Raw genomic sequence first — 22153 nt, forward strand, 5'->3', positions numbered from 1 at the left:
ATCCTTAACAATTAACTCCAACATCTTCCCAACCACTACCTGGCTTATATTTTCCTTTCTTTTACCTTTCTCCATCTTGAAGAATGGAGTAACTTTTGCTATTTTCCAGTCCTCCTGCCAGAATCTATTGATCGTGGCAGGTCATTACTAATGCCTGCACAATCCCTAGTATTAGCAATTGTGCTCACTTTTCTCCCCTAATATTCTTGAACTTCTGGCATACTGCTAGTGTCTTGCACTGTGAGGACTGATGCAATTCTCCTGCCTTCTCCCCATAACCTTTCATGCCCTGACTGAATGAAGAATCTATCAACCTCTATCTTAAATGCTTATTCAATTTGTACACCATTTCCTTGTCTCCCCCACTACTAGCTCTCCAGCATCGTTTTTCAGTGGTTCAGTATCTACATTTGCCTCTTAGTCTATATATATCTGGAAAAAAAAACTTCTGGTATCCTCTAATATTGCTGGCTAGCTTACCTTCATATTTCATTTTTCTCTCCTTATGGCCTTATGCCTTCTGTTGGGTTTTTAAAAGCTTCCCAATCCTCTTAACTTCCCACTAATTTTTACTCTATTATATGCCGTGTTTTGCTTTGACTTATTTTGTCAACCATGGTTACATCATCATGCCTTTTAGATTACTACTTCGGGACGTACTGCCTTCCTAATTATTCTCAGAAACTCCAACCATTGCTGTCCTGCCATCATCTCTGCTAGTATCCCTTTCCAACCAACGGGGGGGGGGGGGGGCACTCTGTCCTCTCTCATGCAGCTATAATTCCTTTTACTCCACTGTATCCCAATTACAGTGGAATAAAGAGAGGCTTCTCCCTCTCAAAGTTCAGGGTGAATCCTAACATATGATACTTGTTCCTAAGAGTTCCTTTACCCTTAAGCTCCCTGATCAAATCTGGTTCATTACACAACATGCAATCTAGAATAACTGATCCCCCAGTGGGTTCAACCACAAACTGCTCTAATGCATTCTACAAATTCTCTCCTGGGATCCAAAATCAGCACCAACCTGAATTTTGCCAATCTACCTTCATATTGACTATCCATGACGATCATAATATTGTCCTTTTGACATGCATTTCTATCTCATTGTAAGTTGTAGATCATACCCTGGCTACTGTTCAGAGGCTTGTATCTAACTGTTTACCTTTGCAGTTTTGTAACTACCCCAAATGATTCTACTTACAATTTTATGTCACCTGTAAGGATTTGATTTAAGTTTTTCCGGCATTGAGCCATGCTGCCCCATCTACCTGCCTGTCCTTTTGAAACTATATGTATCCTTGGATGTTAAGTTCCCAACTATAATCTTAGTTCAGCCATGTCTCAGTGATGCCCACAATGTCATGCCTGCCAATCTTTAAATGCTGAGCAAGATCATGTACCTTATTCTATATACTTTGTGCATTCAAATATAACAGCTTCTATCCTGTATTTGGCCCTGTCGCATTGAAACTGATCCTACCGACTGCAATTTTGCCCTATCATCTGCCTGTCCTTCCTGACAGTCTTCTACACACTGCCTCTGATTGTATACCAACCGTCCAGTTCTCAGCCCTATCACTGTTTCCCATCCCCCTGCCAAATTAATTTAACCCACCCCACCAGTTCTAGCAAATTTGCTGCAAGGATCTTGCCCCTCCTGGTTCAGGTATAACTTTTGTGCAGGTCATACCTTCCCCAGAAGAGATGCTAATAATCGATAAATCTGAAATCCTGCCCCCTACACCAATTCCTGAGTCGTGCATTCACCCTCAGTGGTGCATGGCCCAGACAGCACTCCAAAGATTACTATTCTGGAAGTCTTGCTTTTCAACTTTCTACCTAGCTCCCAAAATTCTCTTTTTGGGACCTCTACCTCCACCTGTGTTTTCCTACCTATATCTTTGGTGCCAATAAGTACCAAGACTTCTGATGCACACCTTCCCCATTTTTGAATGCCACGGGCCTGATCTGTGAAGTCCCTGACTCTGATTCTTGGAAGGCAATATACTGTTTGGATGTTTCTGTCATGTCCACAGAATCAAGTGTCTACTTTAACTATGGAATTCTTTATCACTGCTGCAGCCCTCTTCTTTACCCTTCCCTTCTGAGCCACAGCACCAGAGACCCAGTCACTGCAGCTTCCCCGGCAAGTTGTTTCTCTCTCTTTCTTCTCCCCCCCCCAAAAAAAAAATTATCCAAAGTGGTATACTTATTCAGAGGTATTCTGTCCATTCCCCTTCCTCCTCTTGACAGTCACCAATCATTCTGCAACTTAGGGGTGATAGTCCTTTTGTAGCTGCTATCTATCACTATGCCAGTTTCCTGTATGAGCCAAAGTTCATTCAAGCACAGCTGCAATTCCTTAACAGGAATTGAGGGAGCTCCAGCTTGGTGCATCTGGTGCAGAAATGGTTACCTGGGAGGTTGGCTGTCTAGCAAAATTCCCATATCTCAGACAAAGAACATGACATGGAGCCATAATGGGATTTTTTACTAAACATATAGATTTGGGTTGGTTTTGGTAATATTGGTCACTGTTGCCTTTGGATATCTGCTTTGAAACATTGGAGATCTATGACACTAGACACTAGAATACTACAGCACAGTACAGGCCCTTCGGCCCTTGATGTTGTGCCAACCCATATATTCCTTTAAAAAAATGTACTAAACCCACACTACCCCGTAACCCTCTATTTTTCTTTCATTCATGTGCCTGTCCAAGAGGCTCTTAAATACTGCTAATGTTTTAGCCTCCACTACCATCCCTGGCAAGTCGTTCCAGGCACCCACAACCCTCTGTGTAAAAAAAAATTACCCCTGATGTCACCCCTAAACTTCCCTCCCTTAACTTTGTACATATGCCCTCTGGTGTTTGCTATTCGTGCCCTGGGAAACAGGTACTGGCTATCCACCCTATCTATGCCTCCCATAATCTTGTAGACCTCTATCAAGTCCCCTGTCATCCTTCTATGCTCCGAACAGAAAAGTCCCAACTCTGCTAACCTTGCCTCATAAGACTTGTTTTCCAATCCAGGCAACATCCTGATAAATCTCCTCTGCACCCTCTCCATAGCTTCCACATCCTTCCTATAATGAGGTGACCAGAACTGAACATAATACTCTTGAGTGTGGTCTCACCAGAGATTTGTAGAGTTGCAACATGACCTCTCTACTCTTGAACTCAATCCCCCTATTAATGAAGCCTAGCATCCCATAGGCTTCTTAACTACCTATCAACCTTGAGGGATGTATGGATTTGAACCCAAGGTCCCTCTGTAAGTAACCGGCCATTAACCCTGTACTCAGCCTTCTGATTTGTCCTTCCAAAATGCATGACCTCACACTTATCTGGATTGAACTCCATCTGCCACGTTTCTGCCCAACTCTGCATCCTGTCTATCCTCTTGTAACCTACGACAACCTACAGCTCCATCCACAACTCCTCCAATCTTCGTGTCATCCACAAACTTACTCTGGTTGTTGCAATTTCATTTGAATTTGTTCCCACATGGTCTTGTATGTAGCATCTATTTTTTTTAAGAGTAGGCAGACTGTCTTTACTTATTTCCTGTTGAGCATTGTCTACCCTTTTCTCAATCTTTGTTTTCTTTGTCTCACAGTACTGTGAAGGTATGTGAAATTAAAAAAAATGTAAACCAGATAGTTGGGTATAAGAACAGAACAAAGGGAAATGAAAAGAAATAAATAACGAAGGCCAATTTGAGATTTCAAAATGGACAGAAGCACTTTACACTGCTATAGATCAGAAATATACACCATAGGGCCTATTTTGGCCCATCATCAGGAATCATTTGCAGTGCATACCCTAATATCCTCTCCTTTGGCACTTCACACTTGCCATTTAATACTCCTTGCCTCATTTTCCCTGAAAATGCATGACTTCAGGCTTCTCCAAGACTAGCAGCTGCCTCTCTGCCCCGTGAACACCCCATTGGTATGGTTGAGCTACTGCCCTCAGGAATGTAAACTGTTTGTAAAAAATCTGTGGCCTTAATTGTTTGAGTCTAAATGAGTAGTATATACAATGAAAGACAATAAGTTGGGTTCTGCAGGTCTCAGTACTGAATGGCCTTCTAACTACAACCACTATTGCCTTCTGCTATTGAACTAATTTGGACAAATGGTCTTTGTTTTTTCTGCTCTATTCTGCCCTTATTAAATGCCTTGCAATAATCCTTCGACCCTTGTTGCCATTAAAATTAAACCATGGATTGCCATTTCTTTCTCTAATCAAATTCATGCCAACTGTGTTTGGTTATTCTTTAATTTTAAATAGTAATCCTTCATCTTTTACCTTGAAGCTAACTGCTTCAAATTACTTCATCTACCTCATTCTAAAGTCCACTGCAGGAACATAAACATCACATTACTGGAACTATTTGTCATGTTGCTGTGGATCCTATTTCAGACAATGGTTAATATAGTAAAATTGATAGAGAATGTGATGCTTGAGGCTGGATATGTTCAGGTATAATGCACTCCTGTCTAAGAATTTGTGATTATCTAGACCTTGAGATTAGATGTAATTTTCTTTATCTAATTATAGAAAACTACAGAGTCTCTGAGAATCTCATTTTTGTGCTTAGTCCTTTTTGGGTGCAATTACATTTCAACAGTTGGAACAGTTTGCTCACTCTTGGCAGAGAACAGTTGCAGGGGTATTCATATTCCAGCTTGTCCCAAAAATGTTAATCAAAATTAAATTGTACACTAAATTAGAAAATTAGATTATAGAATGCTGCATCATATTTATTCTTTTTCAGAGACAGCATAACAGAAACAGTCAACTATAATGGCTAAAACTAAGTTTTGTGGTTTCCTGCCCTGGCAGACAATTGGAAAATTTGGTCTAAAGGTACAAACAAGGCTTTATTTCTCTTTGTTTGACTCCCTGTTGAAACACCAGGTTTTTAAAAAAAAAACTAGGTACATATATAAACTGTTCAGCAATTTTAAATTATAAAATATTGACATTTGCCTCTATTAATAAAGCTCAAGTCACATTGCTTTACAGGCCACTCATACAAGTTGTTGAACTAGTTTTCAGTGACTTCAGAGAAGTGGTAATTGGCCAGTTTTGTCCATAATTTTCACATGGTGAGTTAGAATGGTTTAAAAAAAAAAATCAGTGTTCCTATTAACAATTCTCATCAGTACCATTTAACATTTCCACATTACCCATTCACTATATTGCAGTTAGGAAGACAATAGACATGATGAACCAGATTGGGATGAGAATCAAGAAGCCATGAGATGTACAGTTAAGAGTATTTCTGAATTAGTAACAGTACACATTACCTTTAGCTAGTAAAACAATAGATGAGCCATGGTGCTAATTATGAATCAGATCAGGTTGATATCAGGAAAGCAAATGAGTCACAGGTGAATGTTGAAGGATTTTTTTCCTCTCCTTTCAACTCCAATGATATATCCTCTTCAAGTTAGTTTGAAACACCCACAAGGATGTCATAGATCTCATGTTGAAGGCTATGCTGTGCCTCCTAAATGGTAGAGTGGTATCACAAATACTGATATGTCATCAAGTGAGGCAAAGCTGCCATCTTCTAGAATCCAGTCATTGCTGTGTGGAACACCTCTTGCCTTAAGTACAAGATACTGGGCCAGCATTGCGTACCTAGAAAAATCAAATAATGTCAGTTCTTTTTCCTATCACCCCTTTCATTTCTTTTTCATTCTGATATAGCCATACTTAATTTGTATTAGACCATGCCTGGATTAGTTATTGCACAGTAGATTTCACCAGTGATAAGGAATAATCCACTCACTCCCTCACACTCCTTCTTTCTGGCCTAGCACTTCAATACAGACTAGGAACTGAACAAGTAATGAATATAGTGAATATAATGAATATGTTTTGAAAATCTGATTGGATAACCTGGGTAAATGTTTTCTGACAGCACCCAATCAACTACAGAAGCAGAAATAAATATTTACCTGCAAGGGTCCTGTTTCTGTTCATCTAAAAATTTCTCTGTGATGTCTGCTACATCTTTATTAGACATGACATCCCATAATCCATCAGTGGCCATTATCAGAGCATCCGTCTGTCCAAATTCATGTTGTCCTAGATCAAAAACTGTCACCTTTATATTTTTAAAAAAATTACAAATATAAAGTTTTTAAATTGTAATGTAAGCAATAATACATTTTGTAATTTCAAACATTATTTTGCTCCCAACAGTTTCTAAAATTTGTATTATTCTTTGTAGACATTAAATTGATCATGTGGATAGTCAGAGGCTTTTTCCCCAGGGCTGAAATAGCTGCCACAAGAGGGCACAGGTTTAAGGTGCAGGGGAGTAGGTACAGAGGAGATGTTAGGGGTAGGTTGTTTTTTTTAAACGCAGAGAGTGGTGAGTGCGTGGAATGGGCTGCCGGCAACAGTGGTGGAGAGGGATACGATAGGGTCTTTTGAGAGACTTTTGGATAGGTATATGGAGCTTAGAAAAATAATCATATAACCGCATAACAATTACAGCACGGAAACAGGCGATCTCGGCCCTTCTAGTCCATGCCGAACTCTTACTCTCACCTAGTCCCACTGACCTGCACTCAGCCCATAACCCTCCATTCCTTTCCTGTCCATATATCTATCCAATTTAACTTTAAATGACAACATCAAACCTGCCTCAACCACTTCTGCTGGAAGCTCATTCCACACAGCTACCACTCTGAGTGAAGGAGTTCCCCCTTGTTACCCCTAAACTTTTGCCCTTTAACTCTCAACTCATGTCCTCTTGTTTGAATCTCCCTCACTCTCAATGGAAAAAGCCTATCCATGTCAACTCTATCTATCCCCTTCATAATTTTAAATACCTCTATCAAGTCCCCCCTCAACCTTCTACGTTCCAAAGAATAAAGACCCAACTTGTTCAACCTTTCTCTGTAACTTAGGTGATGAAACCCAGGTAACATTCTAGTAAATCTTCTCTGTACTCTCTCTATTAGAGGGCTATGGGTAACCCTAGTAATTTCTAAGGTAGGGAAATGTTTGGTACAACTTTGTGGGCTGAAGGGCCTGTATTGTTTTCTATGTTTCTACATAAATAGAAGGTTAGTGAGGTTGGCCTCTACTTTCTTACAATTTGCATAGAATTGGTTTGTCATCTAAAACTTTGACAAACTTTACAGATGTACAGTGGAGAGTATCCTAACTGCATCAGCAATAGCTGTATTATGGAAACACCAATGCCCAGGAACAGAAAATAGTAGATGCAGCCCAGTCCATCTCCACCACTGAGCAGAGTTACAAGGAGCACTGTCACAAGAAAGCAAAATTTCATCAAGGACCCGCACCACCCTCTCTTCTCATTTGTTACCATCCGGAAGGAGGTACAAGAGCCTTAGGTCTCACAGCACCAGGTTCAGGCACAGTTATTACCCTACAATCATCATGGATAACTTAACTCCCTCAGCAGAAAATGAGTCCACAACCATGGACTTGCTTAAGCATTCTTCAATGCAGGTTCTCAGTATTCTTTGCGCAGTGTGCCTTCTTTTGCATATTGGTTGGTTGTGGTGTCTTCGGTTATGATAAGTTCATGGCCTAAGGTAGGAGGAGTCAGTTTTAGAAAACCAGGCACATTTATTTAAGGTAGAAGATGTTATTAACTTCAAACTTTCTGCATAATCACTCAAAGAGTTGAACTGCACGTGCATGTAACGAGAGCTGTATAACTCATCTCTTTCTACCTTAGGCCATGAACTTACTAATCACCCCTTCTGTGGACGACTTTCTGGAGGTCTAAGATGCCAACTTCTACAAAGAAGGAGTCCGTATGCTCCACGACCGCTGGACTAAGTGTGTAAATGTAGGAGGGGACTATGTTGAAAAATAAATGTGCTAGGTTAGAAAATGGACTCCTTCTACCTTAGGCCACAAACTTATCAATTACCCCTCATATAGTTCACATAAATAAATGCCTGTAAGAAAATGAATCTCATAGTACACGGTGACAAATACAATTTGTTGGAGGAAGTGGAGAGATCCCAAGGAAGGGAAAAGTTCAAGGGCCAATACACACATCGCTAGTTGTCACTAAACTAGTTGGAAATTTCAGATATGAGAATATAATCCCCAAGAATAAAATGCTCATATTAACATAGTTATAATTTGTTGACATGTTTAACATAAAATCTTAAGTTTTAATCAGCTTCAATATTATGTTTGATCAATTATACGCATAAAATATAACATGCTAGTCGCCAATGCCAGCTCTGCAATCTGGTGCCAGCAATAAAACAAAAATCACTCTTCATGCCTGATGCATTCAGTTCAATTATAGCTATGTCTACTTAATCTGTGACATCTGAAGCTCAGAGGCTTGATTTCTTATCATAAAGCACCAGATGTGGAGCATGATCTCCTGGCCTGTGTACATTTGAAATTACATCCATTACATATCTGCTAAAGATTTCCTCTCCTGAAACCTTAACTGTTTAAGAGCTGATTAGTTGTGACCCAAATATTGCACTTGGCACAGGGCATAGAAATGTGAAAACTTAAGTGACATAAATTAACGATTCCAATCCAAAACTGGCCAGAAGCAAGAAGAGATAATTGGATTATTTTGCTCTGCTAAAAGACATTTACCAATGGAATTCCATAGGGGGCAGTATCACAGCATGGTACAGATCTAAGTTATAAATACAGTACCTTTATACATACACCCCTACATACATTAAGCTACCATAATATTGTGGCGAGCATTTAAATGATTGCAGATGAGAAAAGTTAGTTTATCTTAACTACCATTTTTTAATTGCACAATAGAACTAACTCAGTCACATACAGACGGGGGAAGCAATTGTTATATTCAGGGTGGCACACAAACACATGAGAGCAACTGTTTAACCCGAGCTAAAGTAAATGAACTTGAACATCTTATCTTACTGAACATGTGCTCCACCAATGCATTTTAAAATGAACAGTAAGTAGCGCAGGCTACTTCGGAGTGAAGTGGGAAGAATATAGAAAAGTAGTAAATACTGAGAATTGTAAAAATGCAAAAATAAGGGAAATAGAACTTATCAGAATACAAAACGAGAGATCAGAAGCATGATTTCCAGCTGTAATGATACTTAAAAAATGAAAATGAGTAGTTAAATGATTAAATGAAAGGTGGTAAGGGAATTTTAAGAATTAAAGTTCAAAGGTTTATTTATTAAAGCAACTAAAATTTATCTCTCTAGATAGCCACAAAAGAAAGAACATGAAAGTCGTTCGAACCCACTCCCATGCACAAAAAAGAACAGTACACCAATCATCAACCCCAAAACCACCTCTCCCGCACAAAACAGAACAAGAACAGACTGAACATTCCCACCCCTGCACAAATAACTAACAGAACATCGACCCCCAAGCATCCCATTCCCCACACAAGTTACAGAACATCAACACTCAAACTCTCCCCTTGCACAACAAATCAGAAAACAGGCAATTAAAATATATATAAAAACCGTAAGTCTGAAAAAGTCCACAGTCCACAAACGCAATATTCCAATCCATAAACACAGTTACAATCTATCTTGAAATGGAAACAAGAGTGCAAGAGAAATAAGAATGAGAAATGGCAAAAAGAAAATAATGGAAGATAAAAAGAAAAGATTAAAAGTAATTGTAGAATAAATAAAAGCTCAGTTTGATGACCAAAGTGGAGTTAAAGGCGGCAGAATTTACAGGAGGGAAAATTGTCCTAATGTCTACCTAGTCCTGTGGTTTCAGTCTGAATTCGGACTGCAGCAGACATTTGCATGTGACCTCAACTCAGTCTGCTGTCAGTGGCAGCTCAGACCAGCAGCAAATAGATTAGCACATGACAGGATCAAGCAGGCAACCAGGTGGGGCAGCCTCAGACTAAATGAAACTCGGGACAGTGCAATGGTGTAGCTAATAAAGCTGCTGTATCACGGCTTCCAGTCTTGTGAGGAGTCTGCACATCCTCCCTGTGTGATTTTCTCATTAATGCTCCACTTTATTTCCACATTCCCAAAGACGGGCAGGTTGGCAAGTTAATTAGCCACTATAAATTGTCCTAGTGTAAATGAGTGATAGAATCTGAAAAGAGTTAGAACACTATAGCACATTACAGGCCACAAAACTCAGCAAAGGGGAAAGAAGCAATGTTACTGCTTCCGCTCCTAATATATTGGTTCAGTTTCATTGTGCTCGTGCACTGCCTTTTCATATGGTTTCCTGCTTTAGAAGTTTTTGGTACAGAACATTACAGCACAGTGTAGGACCAACTCTTAAGATCATTCGAACCTTTCCTTTTTCATAGCCCATATTTCTATCATCTCAATTGATGGGAACGTGGAGAGACTGAAGTGGAATTAGTGTAATGGAAGCTCAATAGTCTTATGTGGATTTGGATTGACCTGCATCTAACAATATTCTTGAACTGTGTATACTGGTGGTTGGGAAGAAAGCTTGGAGTGACCTAGACTTCACTCAACAAAAACATACGTTGGCTGCCTTGCAAAAGCCAATCACATTTGAAGAACTCCATCCTTTGGGATTAGTACAATGTTTGAGTTACTGGACGAGCACCCAGTGGCTTAAATAATCGATCAGGAGCTACATGTTCAAATCACACCATAAACTGAAATAGTTAATGCAACTTAGGGTACACATTAGTAAAGTTCAAAGTAAATTTATTGTCAAAATGCATATATGTCTCCACATACTATGTTGAGATTCATTTTCTTGAGGAAAATAAAATAAAACAGAATTTATGAACTATACATAAAGACTGATAAACAAAAGAAGACAAATAATGCAAACTTTAAAAATGTATATAATGAGAGAACAGAAGTTGTAGAGGTCTTGAACTTGTGAAATCAGTTCTGTATGAAGTTACCACACTGTTTCAGGAGCCTGATGATTGTAGGGTATAACTGTTCTTGAACCTGGTGGTGGTGAGGGTGGGGGAGAAAGAGTCTAAGGCTCCTGTACCTCTTGCTTGATGGTCATAGATGATATGAAGCATTAATTATGAACACGCAAGTCAAGCTAGTCACTTAAAAAATAGATCACTGCTTGAGTACAGTGAGCAGATCCAGTCACATTTTGAGTAAAGTGTACAAGATAGGATAAAGAAATTTCTGAAACTATTTCCAGAAATTGAGCATTTCGCTATGATAAAGGATCCATTATAAGAAATAGAAATAGCCCCTTCTGCCATTCAGTGAGATCACTGCTGACTTCATTAGCCTTGATTCCCTTAATATTTATGTATTGAATATACTCAGCAAATTATTATCCACTGTCTTTTCTGGTGGCAAATTCCAAAGATTTGCTGCCTAACAGGGAAAATATTTCTTCCTTTTCCACCTCAAAACAAACTCCCCAGCTGTCGGAAATATCATTGTATCCACTTTCTATGCAAATTTTATGTTTCAATGCAATTATTTTTGTAAACTTGAGTATGTTGAGCTACTCAATCTCGTATGCAGGTCTGTCTTCTTTAAAACAGAAGAGGCTAAGAGGAAATTTAAAAGGCCTACAAAATGGATATTGAAAACTTAATTCATAAGATGAATAACCAAGAGACAGACTGAAGACAAATGGCAGAGACTCAGACAGGAGATGAGAAATTTGTTCATGCCGATAATGGAGAAAATTCGGAAAGCTCTGCCTATGAGCAGCACTGTAGTACAGCAGGTAATGCAGATGTCTTACTGCTCCAGTGATTAAGATTTGGTTCTGACCCATCTTTGTAGAGCTTTACACAATCTTGTAACTAGATGGGACTCTTTCTCCCATCCCCAAATGTTCCAGTTTCCTCCCACTTCTCAACAATGTGCTGCTTATTAGGTTAATTGGCCTTTGAACTCATCTCTAGTGTAGGTGGCCAGTGGCAGAATCAAGTACCAATGGGCAGGTGTGAAAGAATAGATACCAAGAGAAGAAGCAAGTAAATGAGATTACACACAAAATGCTGGAGGAACTCAGCAGACTAGGCAGCGTCTATAGAAAGGAGTAAACAATCACTGTTTTGGACCAAGACCCTTCATCAGGACTTTCGTTTTGCAAAGCAAATAAGATTGCCTTGAATACTATAGAGTTGAGGACTAAGTAGCCTTACTCCACATTGTATGTTAATATGAAAATTGGAGGAAGAAGCTTCTGAAAGTAGTTCAATGGGTATAATGTGCAGGCCATTGACTAAGAGATGGAAAGTAGAAGCAGGTTAAGTGGGGAGCAAATTCAGAAATCAGAGGTGCAAAGGGATGTGGGAGTCCTCGTGCAGAATTCCCTAAAGGTTAACTTGTAGTCAGTGGCAAGGAAGGCAAATGCATTGTTAGCATTCATTTTGAGAGGACTAGAAAATAAAAGCAAGGATGTGGTGCTGTCTCCTTATAAGGCACTGGTGAGGCCTCATTTGGAATATTGAAAGCTGTTTTGGATCTCATATCTAAAATATATGCTGGCATTGCAGTGGGTTCAGAAAAGGTTCACAAGAATGATCCTAGCAATGAAAAGGTAAACATGTGAGAGGCACTTGTTGGCTCTGGGCCTGTACTCACTGAAGTTTAGAAGAACAAGGTGGGGGGGGGGAGTGGTTGGAAATCTCACTGAAACCTATCGAATATATTCAAAAACCTAAGTAAAGTGGACATGGAGAGGATAGTTCATTTAAAATCAGCGAATGTATACAATATACAACCTGAAGTTTTTGTTCTTGTTCTTCACTTTTCTGTAGTGGGGGAGTCTAGGACCAGAGGGCACAGATTCAGAATACCAGGACATCCCTTTAGAACAGGGATGTGGAGGAATTTCTTTAGCCTGATGGTGAATCTGTGGAATTGCCACAAGTGGCTGTGCAGGCTAAATTACTGGGTATATTTAAAGCAGAGGTCGATAGGTTCTTGATTAGTAAGGGCATCAAAGGTTATGGGGAGAAAGCAGGAGAATGGAATTGAGAGGTTTAATAAATTATCCATGATGGAATAGCAGAGCAGACTCGATGGGCTTATGGAGGTGGAAAGTGGAGCTAGGCTAGATATGTATTGTTCAGCTGATCTAGAAGTGATGGGCCAAATAGGCTCTTTCTGTGCCATAAATTTCTTTGAGTGACTATCTGCCATTAGGTTGACAAGAGTCCTCCAGGGATTTGATGATAGTGAATTGAAATTGTCAGCAGATGCAACTTCACAGAGGAACTTTCCAAGGGCAATTCGATTCCATTTCAACCCAACAACACACAAATCAAAATACACGCCAAAACACTTGGCCTACCTCAGGAATACAAGACAGAAATGGTTTTATGCAGAGATCTGTGTCATAAACCATTAACTTATGGTCTCCCAGTCCACGTGTAACCACGGTAGTCCCCATCACACGAGTCTGAAATGGATAACAAAGCCTTTGACACAAAACCTGCAGAATTACTGAGCAGATAACTATTACTCTTAGTCAACAGCCTGGTTTCTATTCACTCTAAAATAGGGTACTGATCACTGGGGAAAATCAAAACCAATGTAATTCCCAACTTTCTACTCTGTTACCCGTGAATGCTGCTCTCAGATAATGAGAGGTCACAGCTAGACAAATGTTATCAAAGGATATGGAATTCAGGAGAAGATCCATCACAATCGGCTGAACAACAGCTTGAATGTTGGGAAAATTCTACTTCTACCTCCAGAGGCTTTATGTTCTCTTGGGAGCAAAGTCACAATCCAGAGTTGTTGGCTGCTACTCAAGTCACATTATAATGAAGAATATAGTAGTGCAGGGGCATCAATGTCGTGTAACCGTTAGTGTGATGCTATTACAGCTCAGGGTGTAGGAGTCTGGCATCCTCTGTAAGCAGCCTGTATATTCATCCCGTGTGCATGCGGGTTTCCTCCCACTGTCCAAAGGTGTACTGTTTCGTAGGTTGTTTGGTCATTGTAAACTGTCCTGTGATTAGGCTAGGATTAATTTGGGGGGTTGCCAAGTGGCACGGCTTGAAGGGCAAGTTCTGCAATGTAAATAAAAGCAAAAAGGTGCTGAAAGCTGAAGAGATTGTCAGCAGTCCGGCAGCAGCTGAGTACAGTGAAACTGATCCTACACTAGGACCTGAGCAGTAGGCATTGCTTCTTTCTCCACAGATGATACCCAACCTGCTGAGATTTTTTCAACATATTTAATCCATTCAGGGTGATAAGGCTTCTTTTACTGGAAGGGATGACTACCTAAGCACCATTACCATGCTGGCATAATGTAGCAGTACATAGTGCTGCTGTCTCACAGTGTCGGTGATCAATATAGCCGTATAGTTTTCTTTCCTTTATGTACTATCTAAGAATCTCTTAAATATCCCTAATGTATCTGCCTCCATCAACCCCACCCCCGGCAGTGTGTTCCACACACCTACCACTCAGTGAAAAATCCCTATATTTTCCTCCGATCACCTTAAAATTATGGTCCCTAGTATTAACCATTTTGACCCTAGGAAAAAAATCTCAGGCTGTCCAATCTTATGCACCTCTATCAATTTATCTCGTATCCACTTTCGCTCCAAAGAGTAAAGCCCTGGCTCATTCAACTTTTCCTCACAAGACATGCTCTCTAGTCCAGGCAGCATCCTGGTAAATCTCTGTATCCTCTGAAGCTTTCCTATATTAAGGCAACAAGAACCAAATATATTACTCCAAGTGTGGTCTAATCAGGGTTTTATAGTGCTGCAACATCACCTCACAACTCTTGAGGTCAATCTCCAGTCTAGTGAAGGCCAACACACCAAATACCTTCTTAACTACCTTAGTCAGGTTTAACTCCAGTAAATGCTGTAACAGCAGCTTCTCCTCCACCATCAGATTTCCACAGGATGACAGCATCCATCATTAAAGGACCCTCACCATCCAGGACATGCCCTCTTCTCAATTCTACCATCAAGGAGGAGGTACAAGAGCCTTAAGACACACACTCAATGAGTCAGGAACAGCTTCTTCCCCCACTGACAGATTTCTGAATGGTCTATGAACACCACCTCATTAACTGTTTTTGCACTATTTTATAACATAGTAATTTTTGTTGTTTTGCATTTTACTGCTGCCACAAAACAATAGATTTAATGCCATAAAAGACAGTGGTAATAAACCTGATTCTGATAGCTACCTACAGTAAACTACCCCTGGTAGGGAAATAAGGGAGAGGCAGTAGGCGAGATAGGTTACAGGGAAAGAATTGGTTGTGGCAGAGAGCATGGGATTGATGGAATATTCTGAGAAGCAAAATGAAACAGATGGGCAGCGTACCCTACGGTATATCACAAGAAAGTTTGAGAAAGATGAGATGCCAAAATTATCTCTACAGTCAAGAGGAATGTCCACAATAACTGTTCAGGTTTCTACCTGTTTGCCATCTCCATGCACAAGAGGGTATCTGAGGTCATCTTCTTCTGCAGTTTTATATCCCCTAGAAAATACGTAACAAGTCTGAGGATAATAATCCCAAACCAGGTGAGTTCATGAACAGAGATTATACCCAATGCAGACACAGCAAAATTGTTCAGTATTAATGTTATCAGACAGAAGCTCCACTAAAAATATATCCATTTGTGGGAGATGCAGATATTGTTACTTCAGTGTCAGAAGGCTGTGAGGTCAAAAACAGTAACACTTGCATTTACAAGGGTGGGGAGGGGTTGCTTTAATGAACACACAGTTTACTGTCTTCAGCTCGACATTCTTATACAATTATGTATTAATGAAGATACTAAAGATCCTTAACGTTGTTTTAGCTGGGGGCAGTGGGGGGTGGTGGGGAAAATGTGAGTGGAATAAGCCCTCACTACCTATTAAATGCTCCCAATGCTGTGCGTCTCTAAAAGCCTCTGACAACCAAATCTAGCTCTTGGCCTTCATGAGTGGCTTCGCAACTAAACCTGGCAGAACTGTTTTTACGGAGAGGAGAAGGGACAAAAGCTGCTTCCTAGCTCCTTAAACCCAGTTGCTTTGGGCAGATGGTTGGCGGTTCATCTAGGAGAAGGAAAACTCAAATTTCAAACCTCCACTGTCTTGCTGCTATACTTATTCATGGGGAAGGCTTTGGGAGTAAACCCTGAGGTAAAAATCAGGAGCTGGAGACTGTAAAGTTGAGTTCAATTCTGTTCCATGCTTGAGTTCAATGTAACTCCTATGATCACGCTAGTGCTAATCTGTATCAGACTTTGCCGTTCCTTTGGATTATCAGCTGCGTGGATAGGGGAGCCTGCTGCACAGGCAACAGCTTGGTCTCCATATCATACTGTCCTGGCTTGTGTATTAGGACGGAACATCATGGTTCACCCCGACCAACAGAGAGGCTCAATGAACATCATAAATCAGAAGGTTTAGCTGCTTTCATGATTCAGTTAATAATGGGTGTTGCACACATCAGTTCTGTCATAATGATCAGTAAATATGAAGAAATTATGTTGCTGTTAGGTGCAAACTGCAGTTCAAAGTGACTGGTCTAAATGCTTTGTAAGAACAAAGCGATTTTGTTTCATCCAGCACTTAGAGTTTTACCCTGACTCTACAGAGCCAAGTGGCTCACTAATTTCCTTTTGATTCCAATTCAGATTTATTTTTTGCATGTACATCAAAATATACAGTGAAATGCATTGTTTGTGCTAACAAGCAACAGAACTTAAGGATGCCACACATTTTGGCGCCATTTAGCATGCCCACAATGCTCAGCAGGACACAATAAACAAACAACAAAATAAGTCCTCTTCCCACCTCCCAGTCAGGCCCCCAACTCCAGGACAGACGCCTCTGGGCCTTCAGGTCTTGGCCCCAGACTCTCAGACATTGAGCCTCCAACTTTGGACTTTACCGACCCCTAGACGTTGACCCAAGGGTTCACCAATCATGCGTTTGACGTTCAGGCCTCAACTGCTGGGCTCATACGGAACTCAGTCTCTTCATTTTGCGAAGAAACACAGCCTTGCCTACCCATCTGTCATCCTCATCTGTTTAACAGATGCTCGTCAAGCACAAGAAGGTAACAGCAAGTTATCCAATGTTATGCGCCAACAAAAAACGCTAATGAAGAAGACAGACAAGTTCTACAACACACTCAGTGAAGTCATCAGCAGAGGGAAGGAAAATCATTTCACCATTGTCCAGAGAGATTTTTTTGCCAAAAATAGGCAGAGATATTGCAGGATAAGAACAGGTGATGGGGAAACAGTCTCGGAGAAATAAATGAAAATGGGTAACGATTTGCTGAAACTTGGGCTAACTTCAAGCTAGTTATTGGAGGAAGCTTATTCCCACACAAGCAAATACACACAGCAACATGAATGTCACCAAACAAGTTAAAAGAGAACCAGATGGATCATGTGTGCATCTCAAAGAACTTTTGAAGATCACTCCATAATGTGAGACTGAAACATGGTGCAGATGCAGGATCAGACCACCACCTTCGATTGCTAAAGTACAGATGAAGCTAAAAAGAAGCAACGCACCACCCAATCAGCAACTGAAGTACAATGTGAGCTACCTGACAGACAAAGAAGCAGTTCAGAGAATGGCCCTCACACTTTCCAACAGGTTCCAGGCACTTGACCTTGATAGCGAAGACGCATGGACTGCTGTCGAAGAGGCAATAAACTAAGTTTGTGAGGAAGTGCTGGGAAAAAGGTAATTTGAGCATAAGGAAGAGAACATCTGTAGATGCTGGAAATCCAAGGAACTCAGCAGGCCAGGCAACATCTATGGAAAAAAGTACAGTCGACAATTTGGGCCAAGACTCTTCAGCAGAATGACTCCAGTCCTGCCGAAGAGTCTTGGCCTAAATTGTGGACTGTACTTTTTTTTCATAGATGCTGCCTGGATTGCTGAGTTCTTCCAGTATTTTGTGAGTGTTATTTGAGCAAAAGGCATGGGTAACACCAGCAACTAGGAACAAGAAAGTGGAGGCACAGAGGGAATATCAGAAAGTGCACAAGGAAGAAAGGAGAACCATCAAGAGGAACAGGAGAGAGCACATCAACACCCCTGCATCCCAAGCAGAAAAAGCCTCAGCAAATGAGAATATGAAAGAACTATATGATACTATCAAGAGACTAACTAACAAATTCAACCAGACCAACACCGAAGTGAAAGATAAAGATGGAAAGGCCCTAACTAAAGAAGACAAACAGCTCCAACATTGGGCACAGTACTTCAGTGAGCTTCTGAACAGAATCTCTTCTAATTCCAGAAGCACTTGGATGTCAACTGTACCAACCCAAAGGAGGAAATCATGCAGGTAATCAAGAGGCAGGAAAAGCAGCTGGCCCAGAGGCATTGAAAGCAGACTAAACTTTCAGCAGATATCCTATACACTTTGTTCTGCAGCATCTGGGACAAAGAAAACGTGCCACAGAGTGGAAGGAAAGTCACATAATCATGCTTCCAAAGAAAGTGACCTACAAAACTGTAAAAACTATTGAATTGAATTGACTTGTTTTCTTCCTTACATCCTTCAAATACGTGAGTAAAAATCTTTACGTTACATCTTCATCTAAATGTGCAATTTATAGTAATTTGTAATAAATAGTATGTACAACTGGACAGTCAATATACTGTAACATAGAAATACAATTGTATTAGCATGAATTAATCAGTCTGATAGCCTGGTGGAAGAAGCTGTCCCCGAGCCTGCTGGTCCTGGCTCTCATGCTGTGGTATCACTTCCCAGATGGTAGCAGCTGGAACAGTTTGTGGTTGGGGTGACTCGGGTCCTCAATGATCCTTCGGGTCCTTTTTACGCACCCGTCTCTGTAAGTGTCCTGAGTAGTGGGAAGTTCACATCTACAGATGCGCTGGGCTGTTTGCACCACTCTCTGCAGAGTTCTGCAATTGAGGGAAGTACAGTTCCCATACCAGGCAGTGATGCAGCCAGTTATGATGCTCTTAATTGTGCCCCTGTAGAAAGTCCTTAGGAGTTGGGGGCTCATGCCAAACTTCTTCAACCGTCTGAGATGAACAAGGCATTGCTGAGCTTTTTTCACCACACAGTCAATATGAGATGAGACCACATGAGATCCTCGGTGATGTGTATGCCAAGGAACTTAAAGCTATTCACCCTCTCAAGCCCAGATCCATTGATGTCAATGGGGGTTAGCCTGTCTCCATTCCTCTTGCAGTACTACAGAAGTATATCCTTAACATCTGTGGTCTGCAATGCTTTCAACAAGCTGTTGACACAAAATTAAGGAGCAGCAAGCAAGCTTTAGGAAAGATTGCTCCTGCACAGACCAGACAGCTACCTTAAGGATAACTATAGAACATACAATCAAATGGAATACTTCTCTCTACATCAACTACATTATCTACATCAACGAGAAAGCCTTCGATAGCTTAGACAGACGCACCCTAAGGAAATGTATAAAACTGGAGAAATCTATCAATATTATCAGGAACGCCAACAACAACATATCATGTAACATCATACATCCGAGAAAACCGTCAGAAAGCTTCAATATCAACACTGGGGTGAAACAGGGATGGTTGATGGCTTCTTTTCTGTTCCTGTTGGCAATAGACTGGATTATAAAACAGACAAGTAAGAAAATGAAATGGAATCCAGGAGATGTTTGAGGAGAGTTGTATGGATGCATCAGTGGGAGAGTGGTCTGCTAGATCAGTGCATAAGAGAGAATAGAGGAGGTTACGCAGACAGTGCCAGAAGTCATGAGGAGGAAAGCTGATTCTAATGTAAAACAAAGGCAAGGACTAATTGGGCTGTACATTCAGTATAATTCACTGTGTAAATGAAGTATCTGAAAGTGGAAGAAAGGGATTGCAGTTGTCAACTAATGTTCATTCTGGTCACTGAGGCAAGACTGGCGGAGAGTTGTCAATACCAAAAGATCACCATCAACTTCTCGCTCTACACTAGTATCTGTGGCAAAGCACAGCTCGAACACCATCTATAAATTTTCTGAGCTCACGATTTTTGCTCCTAGAATCTTAGGGATGAGGAGGTCTACAGGAGTGAGATAATATCTGCTAGTTGAGTGGTGTTACAACAACCTCACCCTCAATGTCAACAAGTCCAAGGAATTGATTGTGGACTTGAAGGAGGAATTGAGAGAACATACGCCATTCCTCATCAAAAGGTCAGTGGTGGAGAACATTAGAATTCAAATTGGTTTATTATTGTCACATGTATCAAGACACAGTGAAAAACATGTCTTGCACACTGTTCATACAGATCAAATAATTACACAGTGCATTAAGCTAAAACAAGGAAAAAACAATAACAATGCAGAATAAAATGTAAAAGGAACCAAAAAATTGCAGTACAGTATAAGTAAACGATAAACTGCAAGATCATAGTGAAGTAGATTGTGAGGTCAACAGTCCATCTTATTGTACAAGAGGTCCATTCAAGAGTCTGATAACCTGAGGACCAAAAGACATAGGAGCAGAATTAGGCCATTTAGTTCATTGAATCTGCTCTTCCATTTCATCATGGTTGATCCCGGATCCCACTCAACCCCATACACCTGCCTTCTCGCCATATCCTTTGATGCTCTGATCAATCAGCAAACTCTCAACTTCTGCTTTAAATATACCCTTGATCTTGGCCTCCACCACAGAAATTCCTCCTTTAGTGGTTCTAAAAGGTCACCACTCAATTTGGAGGCTGTTGCCCTCTAGTTGTGGATACGCTCACCATAGGAATTATCCTCTTCACATTCCACCTAACCTGGTCAGTTCAACATTCAGTAGATTTCAATGAGATTCCCCTGCATTCTTCTAGATTTCTGTGAGTACAGGCCCAAAGCTACCTAATGCTCCTCATGTTGACCACTTCCTTCCCAGAATCAACCTCAAGAACCTGCTCTGGACTTTCTCCAATGACAACACATCCTTTCTGAGATGTGGGGCCCAAAACTGTTGACAATACTCCAAGTGTGCCCTGATTGATGTCTTATAAAGGCCCAGCATTATCTCCTTGCTGAGGAGATATGTTAAAGGGAATATTCTATTCCCCTTAACATCCTGTAAATGCCAACATTGCATTTGCCTCATTACAGACTCAACCTGTATATTAACCTTCTGGGAGTTTTGCACAAGGCCTCCAAAGTCCCTCTGCACCTCTGATGTTTGAATTTTCTCCCCAATTAGATAATAGTCTGCACTATTATTCCTTTTACCAAAATGCATTATTGTACATTTCCCAGCACTGTATTCCATCTGCCACTTTTTCGCCCATTCTTCCAATTTGTCTCAGTTCTGCAGCAATCACATTGCTTCCTCAGCACTACTTACCCCTTCATCTATCTTTGTATCATCCACAAAGCTATCAATTCTATTATCAAAATCACTGACAAACAATGTGAAAAGTAGCAGTCTCAATACTGACTCCTGAGGAGCACCATCAGTCACTGGCAGCCAACCAGAAAGGATCCCTTTTATTCCCACTCGCTGCATCCTACCATTCCTCCATACCAGTAGCTTTCCTGTAATGCCACTGGATTTTTATCCTGTGTGACATCTTATCAAATGCCTTTTGAAAATCCAAGAAAATGTCATCCACTGACTCTCCATTGTCCATCCTGCTTGTTACTTCCTTGAAGATTTGTCAGGCAAGATTTCTCCTTACAGAAACCAAGCTGACTTTTGCTCATTTTATCTTCAATTTCCAAGTACCCGAAAACCCCATCCTTAACTTTCCCAACCACTAGGCCAGTTAGCCTAACCACATCATTTTCTTTCTTTTGCCTTCCTTCTTTCTTAAAGAATGGGGTGATATTTGCAATTTTCCAGTCCTCAGACCATGCCAGAATCAAGTGATTCTTGAAAGACTAATGCACCCATTATCTCTTCAGTAACCTCTCTCAGGACTCTGGGATGTAGCACAACTGGTCCAGGTGACTTATCCACTTAAGACCTTTGAGCTTACCTAGCACTTTTTCTTTTGTAATAGCAACATTACTAACTCCTGCTCCCTGACATTCATGGACCTCTGGCACACTGCTAGTGTCTTCCACGGTGAAGACTGATGCAAAGTACTCATTAAGTTCATCTGCCATTTTTTGTCTCCCTTTACTACCTAACCAGCACCGTTTTCCAGTGGTCCAATATCAACTCTCACCTCCCTTTTACTCTTTATATAACTGAAAAACTTTTAGTATCC

General features: G+C 40.6%; 1 protein-coding gene across 4 annotated transcripts in view; it reads right to left on the bottom strand.

Moving 5' to 3' along the window:
• Window positions 1-4747: 4747 nt before the first annotated feature.
• Window positions 4748-22153, bottom strand: part of LOC140211202 (protein phosphatase 1M-like) — a 60419-nt gene continuing 43013 nt past the window's right edge. For 2 of the 4 annotated variants that reach the window (XM_072280794.1, XM_072280790.1), the window contains 4 exons: window positions 15385-15448; window positions 13286-13393; window positions 5980-6128; window positions 4749-5659 (listed from right to left, as the gene is read on the bottom strand). In XM_072280794.1, coding sequence (XP_072136895.1) covers window positions 5512-5659; window positions 5980-6128; window positions 13286-13393; window positions 15385-15448 — 469 coding nt within the window. In that variant the 3' untranslated portion in view covers window positions 4749-5511. Of the gene's footprint in view, window positions 5660-5979; window positions 6129-13285; window positions 13394-15384; window positions 15449-22153 lie in introns of all 4 variants that reach the window. The other 2 variants (XM_072280793.1, XM_072280792.1) reach the window with 2 other exon arrangements.

Source organism: Mobula birostris, chromosome 16 (genome assembly GCF_030028105.1).
Source record: "Mobula birostris isolate sMobBir1 chromosome 16, sMobBir1.hap1, whole genome shotgun sequence".
Classification (NCBI taxonomy): Eukaryota; Metazoa; Chordata; class Chondrichthyes; order Myliobatiformes; family Myliobatidae; genus Mobula; species Mobula birostris.